Source organism: Cryptotermes secundus, unplaced genomic scaffold (assembly GCF_002891405.2).
Source record: "Cryptotermes secundus unplaced genomic scaffold, Csec_1.0 scaffold964, whole genome shotgun sequence".
NCBI lineage: Eukaryota > Metazoa > Arthropoda > Insecta > Blattodea > Kalotermitidae > Cryptotermes > Cryptotermes secundus.
The window spans coordinates 1,812,548-1,828,877 of NW_019725428.1; the positions used below are offsets into that span (position 1 = coordinate 1,812,548).

At 40.7% G+C, this 16,330-nt stretch overlaps 1 protein-coding gene across 1 annotated transcript in view; it reads right to left on the reverse strand.

The window, feature by feature from the left end:
- The window catches only part of LOC111863428 (head-specific guanylate cyclase), a 366,348-nt gene that overhangs the window by 67,180 nt on the left and 282,838 nt on the right, over positions 1-16,330 (reverse strand). The window contains exons 7-8 of the mRNA XM_023849758.2: positions 2,355-2,493; positions 476-642 (exon numbers count right to left, since the gene is read on the reverse strand). Coding sequence (XP_023705526.1) covers positions 476-642; positions 2,355-2,493 — 306 coding nt within the window. The remainder of the gene's footprint in view (positions 1-475; positions 643-2,354; positions 2,494-16,330) is intronic.

Sequence of the window (16,330 nt, forward strand, 5' to 3'; positions counted from 1 at the left end):
ATTTGCAATTTAAATAAATAATGATAATAAATCAAACCATCTGAAAGAACCAGATATAGGGTGCACTGAAGATGAAGATAGCAAATTCTCTGAACTATAGCTACATTTCTGACAAACTACAGGACATCAAAATCCAAAAGACAATAATATTTAATATCATCTTTTTTTTATTATTCTTAGTAGGGTGAGACTGAGACCACTTGGTACTGCGGCCAAAATTGACCTGTTGTACCTGCCCCAGATGATAGATGATGGTAAATGTGGAGCAACGGAAACCGAAGTACTCGGAGAAAACCTGCCCCAGCGCCACTTTGTCCACCACAAATCCCACTTGACCAGACCTGGGTATGAACCCGGGCCCCCGCAGTGGGAAGCCAGTGACTAACCGCTTGAGCTATGGTGCGGCCTTAATATCATCTTAGTGTCTTAAGAACAAAGTAAGCTTACTTTGAAATGATATATTTGAGGTACTTACCTTATACACATCCAGCTGGCCACAGAAGACATCAAACTGATTGTACAAGTCCTGGAGCATGTTGATCACCATCATGGGTGTCGCTGTTGAGCAGATCGATGTGAAACCCACGATATCGCTGAAGAGCATCGTTACGTCATCATGGGTCTTCGCCTCAATTGGCTGCCCTGCAAATAGCAATTAAACAGTAAGACAGCATCCTCACATTCTGATAATAAGCCTACATATTGTTTTGTATGGGTGTGAAACTAGGTTTCTCACTTTAAGGGGAGGAAATAGACTGAAGTTATTTGTGAAGAGGGTGCTGAGGAAAATATTCGGAACTAAGTAAAGCCATCCCTATAACAGGCCGTGAAGGCAAAATGGTTTGTGAGCCGTGGTGGCTCCCATGTTTCTCTAGACAATAGGCTCAAAGACGGCGGTAAGTTTGTCAGCCTCACGCGTCGGCCGCCCTTTACCCCCCCTCCCAGGAAGATTCCTGGTACCCCAGGGCCATAATGTGGTTGGAATGATTAGGTCTTGAAAAAATCTACCCCATCGGGACTCGATCCCGCGACCTTCCGGATTGTAGCATAGTGTCTCATCCAACTAGGGAATATTTGGAACTAAGAGAGGAGAATGCAGAAATTTTCATAATGAGAAAGTTTGTAATAAACGATGACGGGGTAGGTGGTTCATATGGCACGCATGGGAGAGATGAAAAAATGCACATAAACTTTTAATTAGGAAACCTCATGAGGAAGAGACCACTTGGGACACATGAAAGAGTTAGTAAGATAATAATAAAACAGACAGGCATAAGGCATAAGCTATAGAGTGGATTTATATGATTTCAAACAGGCGCTTACAAATATAATAACGAACCTTCAAATTCCATTAAATGTGGAGTATTTTCTGACAAGCTAAACGAATCTTTATTTTTCAACAAGGGCTTTGTCCCATGTTTTTTGTTTAGGTTTGATAAATTTCAACACACATCATCTCGAAATTAATTGGAAAACCCAAAGGAAAGAGGCCACTTGCGTGACTTTGGCATCAATTTTTTTTTTCCTTGGCACTACAGCCCCAGTGGGCCTAGGCCTACCTCCATGAACTCCGTTCACTTCGGTTTTTCTAGATCTTACACATTCGGTATGACTCCTTGGGCGGGTGATCAGCTCGTCGCAAGGCCTCTACCTGTACACAACCACAGAGAAACGCGGACACACACACACAAACTAAACATCCATGCCCTGAGTGGGATTCGAACCCACGACCCCAGTTTCCAAGCGAGCGAAGACAGTACATGCCTTAGACCGCTCGGCTACCGTGACCGGCTTGGCATCAATAGATGGTGATAATAATAAAACGAATTTTAAAGGAATATGTTTTGAGGATGTGGACTAGAATAATCTCTCTGAGGATAGGCGCAGGCGAGGTTTTGTGAGCACGGCTATGGAACATCGAGTTCTGTAATCGGTTCACACAAGATCTACACTGCGCCATATCCCAGAAGACGGCGTTCTTCATAGTCACCGGCGTGAAGACCTCAAATCCTACATTTTTTTCTCCGCCATATCCAGATAGGATCTGAAGTCCCTCACCTCCTATCCAGTGGGTACAAGGAGCTCTGGGAGTAAAGCATTCTCGTCGTGAAGGTGGGCTCTCAACTCCTTCTGTGGCACTGAATCTCCACTTCTGCATACGTTTTCATTGCGCGGTGTTTAATGAAGTACGGGGATAAATTTACCTTTTTACCTTAATTACGCTGGCCTACCACACAGATCTTACTCATGCTTCTTTCTGTGTAACGTAGAAGTTTATTTATGTGAAGGTGAAAACGTGGCGCAAAGAAAATGTTTTGTGTCTGTTAAATAAAGATTTAGTGGGGGCTACTGACCTAGCCAGAGCCTCTTAGCGATGTCTGGAGGGAAGATGAGATGCAGTAAACTAACGTTCTTCTGCCGTTCCCTATCAACGGCTTGATTAGCTTCTTCAATCGAACTCTTCAATTTGTCCATTCGACGGCGGAGTCCATCCTGAAAAGAAAGCACAATATGGCCCATAATGCACACAAATTCGTAGGGTTCTTTTTTGAACCGGGGAGGCCAAAAGTTTTCTGAAGGAGCAGCAGAGAAAAAAAAAAGGCACAATTTTTTTTTTAGTTTGAATATGGAGCCACAATGTGATACTTATACAGGTCTAACAAAGGAAAGCATACTCAAATTCCAGTACCTATTATCCTAAAGTATTCTTTGCAGTATTGTACGTATATACTGCAGATTAGGATCCCTCTTTGCGATCGCGCATGCACGCGGAAGTGTCAGACATATCTCCTGTTAAGTCGGGCCGGTCCACAACGCATAAGTTTCTTCACGACTGCGCTGTTTATTTCACACATAATTATTTTATCATTTACCTACACGATCCCGGTCTAGAAAAACCAAATTAATGGCCGTGGGGATTCGTTGCGCTGACCACGCGACACTCTCTAACTGCTAAAGTTGGCACTAACTTCGGCGACAAGCGGCGATCGCTTAGTCGGTATAGTTCGCTTGCGGACTAAAACCACGGATTTTTTTTGTTTTACATACACGATCATTTTGTTGAAAAATTAATAACAATATTCATATCACACTTCATAGTCACAAATTATTTTACTTTTTACTTCGTTAAGTATTTACCACACTGAATACTATTGCAAATATAACTAACTAACTAACTCCTTCCTCAGAAACCACCAGTTCTGCAGCTACCAAAGAACTTTTCAGTATTTTATGGAACCTGAATGTTAATTACCGCGTTCGCAAAAGCCCTCTACTAGTCCATATCCTGAGCCAGAGCAATCAAGTCTATTTCAATATTTTCCGCCCACATCCGTCTTGGTCTTCCTGGTGACTATTACAAATATAAGCTAAACGAAATGGCAAAGAAGTCACTCATATGGTTATGAGTCGGTTCCTTATGAAATGGAATGGTTTAAAAGCAGGAATATCCCGTTTATCAATTAACCGATTAAATTTAATAAAAATCAAAATTTACTGGAGGAGTCGGGATAGTTGATTCGGTAGAGCGATTGGCTAGGTTCTGGCCGGCCGGCCGGGGTTCGATTCCAGACAGTTCAATATTTTCCTGTTCTGTGGACCACTTAACCTCCTATCCAATGGGTACCGGGGGATATTTCCCCGGAGGTAAAATGTCGTTGGCGTGAAGCTGACCACTCACCTCCATCAAATGCCTAGGCCAAGAATGGTAGAGCTATACATACGCACCCCCATGTATCTTCATGGCATGGTGCTTAAGTAATTAAGCACAAGGACAAATTTAACTTTCCTCTTTTTTTAACGAAATTTAGTGACTAGTATTGCTGCTATATATTCCAGTTCCAAATATCAACCCGGCGAACGGGTACCACAAGTAGACTTCTCTATTCCTCTGGGCTTATCGCTCCCTTCGACAATCGTTGTAGTTCAGTATTCGCTAGTCTTAATATTCGACGCTATACGAACGTCGTTAAGTAAGCCATAAATAAATAAATAAATAAATAAATGAGTCATTAATAAATAAATAAATAAGCCATAAATATATGTCAGTAATAAAAAATAAATAAGCCATAAATAAATGACTTATTTAGTCATTAATAAATAAACAAATGCCATTTGTAATTAAATAAATCACGAATAAAACTGAAGTGAGATATGATGTTCTTAAGGCGGGGACTATGAAAGGGACTATCTTCTGGTGTGTGACCCCGAACAACCTGGTAGTAGTCTACCAATGCCGATAAAACACTATAAATTTCAAAAAGTGACTTAACAATACTTCTGTGTCATTTTTGTGTTGTTGAATTGAACGCTTATGAAAGTAAACCACACGGAAAACAAGCAGGCCTCTATTCAGTAACAAGTCCGGCCATATTTCAACAAATATATAAACATTTCTGGTTTACGCAATGATCAAGTTTCAAACTGTGGCCATTTGGGTTATCAAACTATGTAGTTAGGTAGGTGCATATTAACGTTTCCGAAGAATGTACTATTTCCATCTTCACACTAACCATGCCGGAAGCAAGTAGTCTGCTTTGCTACTTGCTTAACTTACTCTACGACTTGAAGAAGGAAGCAGTACGTTCCTCCGAAATGTCGGTACGTTTCTACAACATTATAGTGTCACATTACAGAAGAGAGTGCTCTTCAATTTAAACTTTAGTTTGTACTATTAACAACTGTAAAGAGTTGTGACAATGGTCCGCTCATTACACAAATGTTATGCTGGATGCTTGCGACTGTACGAGGCGTGACTGATGTATACAGCCCTGCAGAACTGAAACAGCTTCCATATCAGATGTCAGGGTTCTGCTGAACTGCGTCCGGTAAGCCCAGTGACCGAGACTAACGGGCCCAATTGGATAGACGCCAATCCTCTGTCACAGTGCATGAGAGGAGCAGCAAGTTTCATACGTAGTGTTTTACAGGCCTCCAGAAAATACGTAATTTCCAAAAATAAACACGTTTACAAACATTTCGTTACGCGTCAAGGGTAATTTACTAAAAACGCAAAGGTAATGTTGTCCTTGACCTCAATTAATTAAGCACAACGCAAAGAAGACGTATGGGGAGGCGGAGGTATGGTTCCACTTATTGACATCGGCACTAGAAAGAGATTGTAGCTTCATGCCCCGGTCGCTTTACCCCTGGGCAAAGGATCCCGTACCCGTTAGATAGGAGGTTGGGTGGGCCCCAGGGGCAGTTCGGGCCTGTGGAGAAAATATCATTTCTCTCTGCCGTCAATTGAACCTGGTATCCCGTCGTTATACCGACTGAGCTATCTAGGCTCCAAGGTAATCTGTTAGCATTCGTTATGTTACAGTGCAGGGACAACCCAGTCGGTATTGAGGCGAGTTACGGGCTGGACGGCTGAGGAGTCGGGATTTGATTTCCGACAGGGACAAAAGATTTTCTTCTCCATAGCGCCTAGGGCGCTCCTGGGGCGCACCCAGCTTCCTATCGAATGGGTAGGGGAGAGGGGGCTTTTTCTCCGGGTGTAACGCGGCTGGGGCGTGAAGCTGACCACTCACCTCCAACTAGTGCCGAAATAAAGAAAATGTGGCTCTATACATCCACTCCTCCATACATCTTCACGCCATAGTGCTTAATTAACTGGGCAGGGGCACAAAGCTGAGTCCTTCAACTTTCGGTATTCTGGTTGATACACAGTAAACTTGGTGCTCACTTCATTCTGGGTTATGACGCCGTCTAGCATGGTAAGGAGGCAGCAACAACATAATGTCTCCAGCTATATCCACCTTACCCCGAAGATGTAAGCATATGGGGGAGTGGTTGTATAAATCCACATATTCTTGACCTCGGCACCAGTTGGAGGTGAGTGGTCAACTTTACGCCCCTGCTGCTTTACCCCCGGGAAAGAAACCCGGTATCCATTGGATAGGAGGCTTGGTGGGCCCCAGAACCGGTCTGGACAATGTGGAGAAAGATAATTCTTGACCCTACAGGGACTCGAACTGCGACCCTTCTGTTGTCGAGCCCTTTGCCAGTCGCTATCCCGGCTCCTAGCAGCATGTTCCTCAATAACACTGGTATGCATCTACCACACTAAACGGTGTCGTAACCCATAATACGATAATTTTTATGTTCATCGCCTTGAAAGTCTCGGTTTCAATATGAATGTTTACTAATACGTGGTCAGGAAGAATAATCAGTATAGGCGCACTTGCTGAGATGTCGCTCCTTCTCCTCTGTGAAAGTTTCTTACTTTCGTATCTTTCCTAATGGTACCTAAAGATGCAGAACAGAAATGCTGTGCTTTATGTTATAAAATTTACGGTGCTTTATTAACTTCGAAATAACCTCTATTTCCCATATTTGAATCAGAAGGAAATGAATAAACCATTCTTCATTGTCTATTATCAAGATCTCTGGAGCAAGAAGTCATTTTCAGAAATCTCAAAACTATAAAATAAAACTTTCCTTTCGTTCCTGCAAACTCACTGAGAATTATTACGAAGACAATACAACGTAACCTTAATTAAGAACAGGAAATTTGTTTCTAACCAATCAAAAAAAGACGAGCTAAGACTTAACAAATCTTTACTATTATGAGCTAAAGTTCTTTACTTGCTAAAATAAAGTTGTTTGAAGCATAAGAGGAACATTGCTCAATTCATATAATATTTTTCTGAAGTGAAACCACCGGCGTAAACTAAAAGGCTAAAGTATTCATAAAAAGCTGCTTTATTAGACAAGACATAAGGAAATATTTAGAGAGATATTACTACGAGAATTATTGAATTGTAAAGATCTCTAAAAACTAAAATACATTATAGAGGTAAACATGACGTTGGTCTACGAGGACGTGGTAAAAAAAGAAAATTTCCTTCTTAGATGATTCAGAGTCATTCAAGATACATCCCGATTTAAGTTATGATTTGACGATTTAAAAAATACAGACCAATTTAAGTAACTAATATCACTACAACTTATATTGCAAGTATTTCTCATAACTACGACAGGAGCCAGGGCTGTAAAGCAGAGCTAAAGTAATAAAAACAAAACTTAAGCCTCCTGTCTGGTTTTGGACGTGAAGGATATAAGATAAATTTTAAGTTACAAATAGGGGACACAGAATGAACAGAGATATATAACGAATTATGCAAACACAACTTCTTGAATTAATATTGAATTCCAGCAAGGACAAGAATATTTTAATAATAAAATAGAATCTTTACAACTTTCGGCCAATGATGGCTACCATCGGAAGGCGAACAACTCAAAGGAAATGCCTCACAAGTATTACGTGCATGTGTTGTCACCTAGTGGTTAAACCACTTAATTCTAAATTGTTTTTTACGGTGGTGTATAACAATCAGAATTACTGAGTTTTTGGACTTTGTCCATCATCCGGTATTCTATAAAAATAGATAGAAAGAGAGAGTCAGGGTTACTTTACTATAAAAATGGAGAAGAAAACTACAACAAAACACCTGAGACCAAGTTCTGCCAGGGCCGCGCCATAGCTCAAGCGGTTAATCGCTGGCTTCGCACCGTGGCGGCCCGGGTTCGATCCCGGGGTCTGGTCAAGTGGGATTTGTGGTGGACAAAGTGACTCTGGAGCAGGTTTTCTCCGAGTACTTTGGTTTCCCTTGCCAATCTTCATTCCACCAATTGCTCCACATTCACCCTCACCTATAATCTGGGGCTGGTACAATAGGCCAGAAGAGGCCGCAGTACAAGGGATTTAGTCCCACCCCACTAGCATTAAAGGAGTTTTGCCAAAGGAGTTAACAGGAAAAATGTACAATAACAATTGTCATATGGCATGCACAGACCTGAAAATAAGACAGAAAAGAAGGTGAAAATTTTATGCAACAAATCTATCCAACAAACCAAGCCCATGAAAGCCAATGTATATGATCAATTGGATAAAATTGTGAAATCATTTTGTACCTACCGCTAGCGCCATCTGTGGAGTAAAAACTGAACACTATTGAGCAGACTAATAGAAGCCCATCAAGAACCTGCTAAGTCATATGTGTACTGATCTTTTTGTGGGTTGCTAACCTCACTGGTGATAAGGGGGATCCAAATGGGACAAATATCCAAACTGGATTGCCTGATTGGATTGGTTAAGCACGCCATACAGTCCGATTCCTTGTATTTCCTATACTTGCTGTTACTTTCAATTTCCAAAATCCTCTCCTACTCCATTATCCTCTTACTAGGTATGTTGGGGTAATTTTGATTTTTCTAGGAGACCCTCTCTGAGATTTTTTCTATCGTCACGGAGCCTCACGGCAAAGGGTCTGCCTGTTTCACCAGTGTGACTTCTGCCACATTCACAGGGAATGCTATAGATGGCCTACTGTGAAGGAAGACGACCATCATTGGAATTCACAAGATTGTAATCAATCGAAAAATTCTATTACTTTTAATATTAACGGTTTAACTCTTACTTGACAACACAAGCACGTAACACATGTGACGAATTTCCTTAGAAGTGTTGGTCGCCTTTCGTTGCTGGCCACTGTTGGGAGAAACATGCAAAGATCTACGTGTATGACGTTATTAGAAAGCGCTGTTGAACTTGATGGAATCTAAGGCGCAGAGTTATATCATATTTTCTCTAAATTTGAAATACATCAAATTACACATTATTTTAGTAAAAGAACAATATTTAAACCAGCTACATTCTTTAATTAAATTTAGATATATTATTTAGATTGGACTATATAGTGTCGAAATTGTTTATACTTACGGGCACCGGAGGACGAACACAGCCGAAATGCAAGCTACGAGTATGTATTCTACTCATAAATTTATTTTTACAAGTTAAAGAGTGGAGTATAGAATAAGTGCTCAGGTTAATATTTCGAGTATTATTTAGCAACGTTATATCAGTTAGAGAGGTCATTTACTATATGACATAAAGTATGGTAATTATTATGAATGGAAGACCGAGACGTGTACGACAAAACAATCGTATTAATTTTGAAAATTAAGGTTCCGAAATGTTCTTCTTTAAAAAAAAGCAGAACTTCAAAGTCAAATTCACAAAAATTTACTCCTTCTGCTTTAGGTATTGCAACTTTCTCCGGAGAAAACTGCAAACATGTATCTGTAAAATGTAATAAAAACCTTTGATTCTCAGAAAAGTTATTAAATTCTGAAATTTAAAAAATGTTATGAGCTTATATTCAAAATAAAAATTTTCTTTAAATAAAAATATAACCTTAGAGAAAATGTGACAATTTACTGTGCCTGTAACAGATAGTTCAAATTTCACAAACAGACATAAAGCGAGAAAAATTGTATAGAAAATCATTAAATTAACATTTAAAGATAAGAAGACTCTTAACCCCTTAATTACACGGCAGCAGCATCAAAACATAGGCATTTTTGACGAAGCAGCTGGAGAAGAGAAGACAGATGAGTTCATTTAAACGTTGGATTCTGTGAGAAATAGGGTTCGTAGGTGGTCATGTTCACACTAAAAACGCTAAAGTAAGAAATTTTCTCGGATAATTAATGCATAATGATGCAAGAAGGGGGAAGAAATTCGAAGGCCGAGGGGAACATACCATTACCCTTTAGTTTACTAACGATATGAATCGTTATACATCATTTAGGAAGCAGAAATCTTGCCACAAAAAAAATGCATTTTTGCAAACTGAATAATTTGTACGTTAGCAGAAGATAATCCGATTATAAATTGACGCGTTGGGTAGAGCGAAGGTCGTAATACTTCATCTGCGAATGGACGATGTAAAGCTTACTTGTTAAATTATTCACGTGTTACATTGTGATAGTGAAATCCATTTACGAAATTAGTAAAGCTCTAATCTCACAACAAAACTGTATACCAATGGTCTTTGTTATAATATTTGAGAATATTTCGTACCTACATGAAAGAATAATAGAGAAGCAAGGGTATCATGGTGCTCTCAAATTCATTTTACTATTCTGAATGTTGGGAATAACTTAGTCGGTATAGCGACAAGCTATAGGCTCGATTCCCGATAGAGGCAAAAGTGTTGTCTTCTTTGCAGCGTTCAGACCGTCTCCGGGGCCCCCCAACCTCCTGTTTCCCTGGGGACAAAGAGGCTGGGATGTGAAACAGCTATGCTTTCACTTTCCCACACGCCGTTATGCCCTAGTGCTTAATTAATTAAGCAAAGGGACAATTTTACTTTTTACTCTTTGCTATTTGACAACCTAGATTTTCATTTGCTACAGGTGTAAATCTACCGTTAACGGCGTTAAGCACACTACATATGCTACAATGCAGCCAGGCAGAAATGATCGGCTTTACACATCTGTTCGACTCATTACCGTCCACAAATTCAATTTCTGCCTATTCATTCATCAAATATCCATAATATGAACAAGTTACAAATAGAACTTTAAGTCTTATTGAGACATATTTGTTTCTATGTGATAAATGATCTTGTGGGGGGTATCTGCTAGAAATTTTTATAAGTTCAAATTGGGTTTCATGTACATCAGACGATTTCTAGAAGGATGAATTGATGAATCATGTAGCACATATGTCAGAACTGATGCAGGCATACAAAGTTTCGGTCGGTAAACCTGAAAGAAAGAGACCACTTTTGTTAGGCGTAAATGTAAGGACGACCCATACGTGTAACTCAGGCGGTTAGTCGCCGGGTTCCCGCAGCGGCTGCCCGGGCTCGAGTCCAGATCAGGTCATGTGTGATTTGTGGTGGACAAAATGGCAATGGGGCAGGTTTCCTCTGCCGATTTTCATTCCACCGACTGATCTACATTCAACACCATCTATCATCTGGGGCTGGTACAATAGGCGAGTTAGTGGCCGATGTACCAACTGTGCTCAGTCTCACCCAACCCCCAAAAAATAAAAAAAATGGCGTAAATGTGAGGATAATATTAAAATGGATATCGAAGAAAGTCGCTGAGAGGGCGTTAACTTTATAAATCTGGCATAGGATACGTTCAAGTTGCAGACTCTTACGAACAAATTAATGAATCTCCGGGATCCATAAAACGCAAGGGAATTCCTGACTATCTGAGCGACTGTTAGCTTCTCAAGAATGATTGCCGAATGGAGATACAGAAGAGCTTAGCTGACAGCGACGATGCAACTTTCACGGAAGTGTAGGCCTTTCAGCCTACTTCCTTATTTTGAAATAAATGAGAGGAGGCTTATGAGATCACCTTGCTGTCTATCCGTTTATCCTTGCTAGGTAACGGCTCAGTAAATACTGCAGCGAATACATACTTTACGATACAAGAACTGTTCGACACGGTGTTTTCTATGCGGACTGTATAGTATCAGACAATACTGTAGAGTGTAGAGCTGTTCTTAGGCAACGACCGATAGATAAGCATATATACCAGAGCCGTTACTGGATAACGCTCGCAAACAAACACGTCTCCACAGCAACGAACAAACACGCAACAATTGAGGGACTGTTGGAAACCGTGATTTCTATGGTTGTCAATGTCGAAGATTTATAAGATGGACGAAGTGAAGACCTAGTTCAACCTCAATATGGGGGAGACTGGTGATGAGGCCCAGCCAATCCTACACTAGATCATCGTTGCCAATCAGCTGATGGCGTGTAAGCTCCCGCTTTAAGCACTGTTCCTCGCCTGAAAGTTGTATATTCATCATGGGCGTGCAAAGCAGGCCTACAGGTATACTGGAAAAAGATTAAAAGTGTTCGTGTTTGTTATACATATTTTATTATAATAATAATATACAGAGTGTTATGCAATAGTGTATTATCCCAAACTGCTGACAACACTGTTATGGTGTTGTCTGTGTTTCTACCCCAACTGTTATCACTTGCTTTTACTTATTCATGAACATATTTGAAGAGAATAGGGGTACTAACTTTGGTGTCTTGTATAAGTATACACTGACGGGCATTAGATAATTGTTTCGCCTTCTCTTCGTTGGAGAATAGTTTGTGATTTTTAACCACATTCCACCAAATACAAATTAGGTGTTCGGGTCTACATACCACAATATGAAGATTCCTATCCTCTTGGGTGTGGCGCCATAGAATCATAAAGTCAGCGACGTTTCGGAGCAAGCCGAGCCTCTATTTTCAGGATAAAAAGTATTTTGAAGAAGAAGGCAGAAGATTCCTTCGAAATGTTGAAACTTTCTACTTGCATTAACGTTGTTACATCCTAGAAAACGGCTATAATCATTACGGTACTTGTGGGCTATGTAATCCTGGTTTTATGACGTTGCTTTGCTTCTGATTTTAAGCTTTTGGAAACTCCAAAATGCTGTACAGGAGGCATTACTCCGGTTGCAACATGGACTCTAATTGCACGGTGGTTAATTTTGTAATTAGATTGTTAGGTGAAGCATACCACCAGGAGGGAAAGAGAAGCAGACACACTACGCACTGTAATAAAGCAGGAGTGAGAACACAGTGCATTTCAAGTATGCAAATGACGAATTCCTCACAAGATTGCTTACAGACCTATCATTTACTTAATGAATTTAAGATCTTCCTACACGAAAGGTAACAAAATTAGTCCTAGTGGTAATAAATCTTACTAGTAACATTTAACTGCACCTTGAGCATACAGTGTGTTTCTCAAATACATAGGGAATGTGAAGCAATCTGGCGAACTGATCGGCGTGCCGGTAACGGTCGAAATTTTTATTCGGGGTATATAGTTCGAACCTTGACAGGAACACATACTACTCTAAGTAGGCTTCTTCAAGGTTTTCTTCAATCTATCAAGGTAAATGCATTGTATGACACTGTTCCTTCCACATTCATTCTAATTCCCCGTTCACCATTTTACCAATCGGCGCTATATTGTCACATGTATGAGTGACTATAGACGGGGTTCGGATTGGTAATTGGAGTTATTGAATTCTTACACACACAAAACACGTGACTACAAGTAATTACTCGTATAACAGCCTTGCTGGTTTGCACAGTCTATAAAAACCACCGTAACTGCAGGACATACGAAGTTTTATGTGCCTTCATTAGTCGTTTCCTGGTAACGGATTCTAACATTGTCCTCTGCTTACGTTCATTCCTGCTGGCGAATATCCCACAACTAATTAATTGCACCAGCTATCCTGGTTATATTTCGGCAAAGACCGCATAGAAAAAACAGCTCCTCATTTTTGTAGTTCAATCGTTACAGTGGGAACATGTTGGTTTGCGGAGCTGTTACTCAACAACGGCTGCCATATATTTGCTTATTTTGCTGCCGTTACCTAACAGCGGCCATTATTTAGTCATTACTTAGCAATGGATGTACATGCTAAGATACTGACGGGATCGTAAAATAAACCATATAAATAAGATAAACTGATATTTACTAAACTCTCCCGTGTGGAGGCCGGGTCGAATACCTCCACTGTAGCCCTACGAGTCGTAGGAGGCGACGAAAATGGAAGTCTCGAATCAGAGACAGTAAAATATGTTCGCGAGTCTCACGGGACTCGGACCTGAGAATGACTGCGGTGGTGAGGGCCAACAGCAATTGCAAACGACAGACCCGTCCTCTCGTCAGAGAGACCCCCCCACAAAAAAAAAGAACCGCAACTGTCTTACAGTAATAGAAGCGGCCTCCGTAGTCTAGCGGTAACGTTCCCACCTCATAACTCAAGGTACGCGGGACTTTAATCCGTGGTCCCGTGTCGTAGCTTTACGGCACGTAAAAGAACCTCATGTCTTAAGGAGACCTCTGAGCTAAATTACAGGACATTTCCCGCCCAACAGTAGTCTCTAACGCCTCTGGTAGATGGGGGAAGCATCAGGTACCACTGAGCCAGTAGAGGCCGAACTCGCTGGCTGAGTCGGGGCTGATGGCACGCACCAGTACCGGTAGGGTATAGAGACTGGTAGAATATCAAAGGGGGACGTACAATAGATCAAACTGGTCACAGTGCATGGGGAAACCCATCCCCTCCAATAATAACAATAACAATAATACAGTAATAAAAATCCAGTTGTAAGACCAAGATGTGTGCTTTATTCCAAGACAGACTGATTGACTGACCGTCAGTCGTAACATAAGCCTCAGACTCAGACTTACTGAGGTGGTTGGTGTAGCGTTAACGTCCTAGACTTGTCCTCAAGAGGTGCTCGGTTCGAATATTGGACAGTCTATCCTGACTGAGGTTCTCAGTAGTCTTTTCTGAGTCCATATAGGAAAACTCGGGAATAGTACATCGAACTACACCTCTACTTCCTTCCAAATCCTTTCCAATTCACTATTCATCTGTCATGCTACCGTTCAGTGCTATCTAATTTACATTCTCTCATTGTCATAGAATGAAATGCGAAATGATTGATGTGACTGGTAATTCGCTATAATCCTCGGCGGCCTAGGTTCTATATCGGGTCAGGTAATGTGGAATTTACAGTGGATAACGTGGCTCTGGGGCAAGATTTCCCCTAGTACATTGGTTTCCCCTGCCAATTCTCATTCCACCGACTGCCCCACCCTCATCTATAATCCGGGGCTTGTACAACAGGGCCAGCAGTGACCGGCACACCAAGTGGACTCATTCTCACCTCTAGCCATGAATAAAAGAATTGAACTTAAACTAATTCCTTCTTGAGAAGCCACCAGTCGCTCAGCTACTCAAGGGTTCCCAATATTTTATAGAACCAGAAGGTTCATTGCCGTGTTCACAAGAGCCCTCAATTGATCTTTATCCTTAGTCAGATTAATCCACTCCATACCATACCATCCTGTTTCTCTAAGGTCCGTTTTAATATTATTATCCCACCTACGTCTAGGTGTTCCTAGTGGTCTCTTTCCTTATGCATTCCTTTCTCCCTCATGCGTGCCACATGACCCATTCATCTCATTTTTCTTGAGTTGATCATTCTAATTATCAGGGCCCGGATTTTGATGACCTAAAAATATTTAAAAAATGACCTAAAGGAGAAAAGGAAGAACACTTCGCTTCCATGTTATTCGCATTTCAGAAAACGTATGAAGAAAAATTCCCTAAAATGGCCAAACATGACAAGAAACACCCTTAAAAGTCCAAAAATTTACAAAAAAATTACCCCCAAATGAAAAAATGACCTTAAACCTAAAAATGTCAAAAAATGACAAAAAATTACCTATAAAATTTACATTTCTGTAACCAGCACCTCATATCCGAGATTTATATATTTAAGAGCATCGCATAGGATAAAAGGAAAAAAAGATGACATGCCATCAAAATCCGGGCCCTGCTAATTGTATTTGGCGATGAGCTCAACGTTAAATTAGCTACAATTACAAATGCATATAATGATTTCAGTTAGATAAGTGTGAAGTGGGCATGCCATGTTCTGGAGGACTTCACCCGCCCACACAAAACCGGAATCTAATTCTCCCTCATCTGTGTCTTCAGAGGTGAGACGTCAGGTTTTCGCATGCACTCAGATTGTGGTTTTCTGAGTTATGGCGCCGCATAGTGTGGAGAATGGGTACTAACTTTTCGGAAACGCGTACCGCAGCCACATTGGGACTGAAGTGAATGTGGTGAGGATGAGGTCATATTATACATTCAGGTTGCAAGGAAAGCGGTCACTAAGATGCCAGAGAAGGGGAGGGGAAATAGCGCCAGATCCGCGCCAATAGGAACGGTGTACAGGCAATGCTAAACTAGAAGCCGGCCCTTATTTGAAACCAGAATAATTTCATTGGGGGAGAGGCTTGGAATTGTGAGCCCGGTCAGGGTCAATAGGAACAGAGAACACGAAATCTGCATTTCACTCCATTTACATCGACCAAACAGAAAGAGACAACACGTTCAGTCGAAATGTTGTTTTCCAATTAGGGACGTATAGGAGATACTTAAAAATGGTGCCAAATGGAGGCAGGTTGTGCAGATATTTTGTTCTTTTATCCTGAAATATATAAAAATGTCTGGACTAAATTCACTAACACGTTCAAAAGTTATTTCACTCTTAATTGTCACCAAATTTACACGCGCTCTCACGGAGATTATAGTAAATGAAAAATATGTAAAATTTGTAATACGAGTTTAAAAAATTTTACGTTTATAATTTCAGCCTTTAGGAATAATGTTGCAAAATTGCATTTACATTAAAACTAAAATTCTGGACTGTATCCATCGTCCCAGTCAGTTGAATCACAACGTTTCGGAAGCTGGTTCTGCTACCGTCCTCAGGTAAGTAAAATGGAAGTAAAAAAGGGGGAAAAATGGGAAAAAATTAAAAGGTAAGGAGGGTTCTTATGTATCCTATACCGTTGGGTCCCTTAGATCAAGCTAATCTCAATCACTGGACAAACTGGCAGGGGACGAAATCAAGGGTGATCAATTCATAGTAGGAAGTTGTCAATGGGAGATAAAAAGACGAATCAAGAT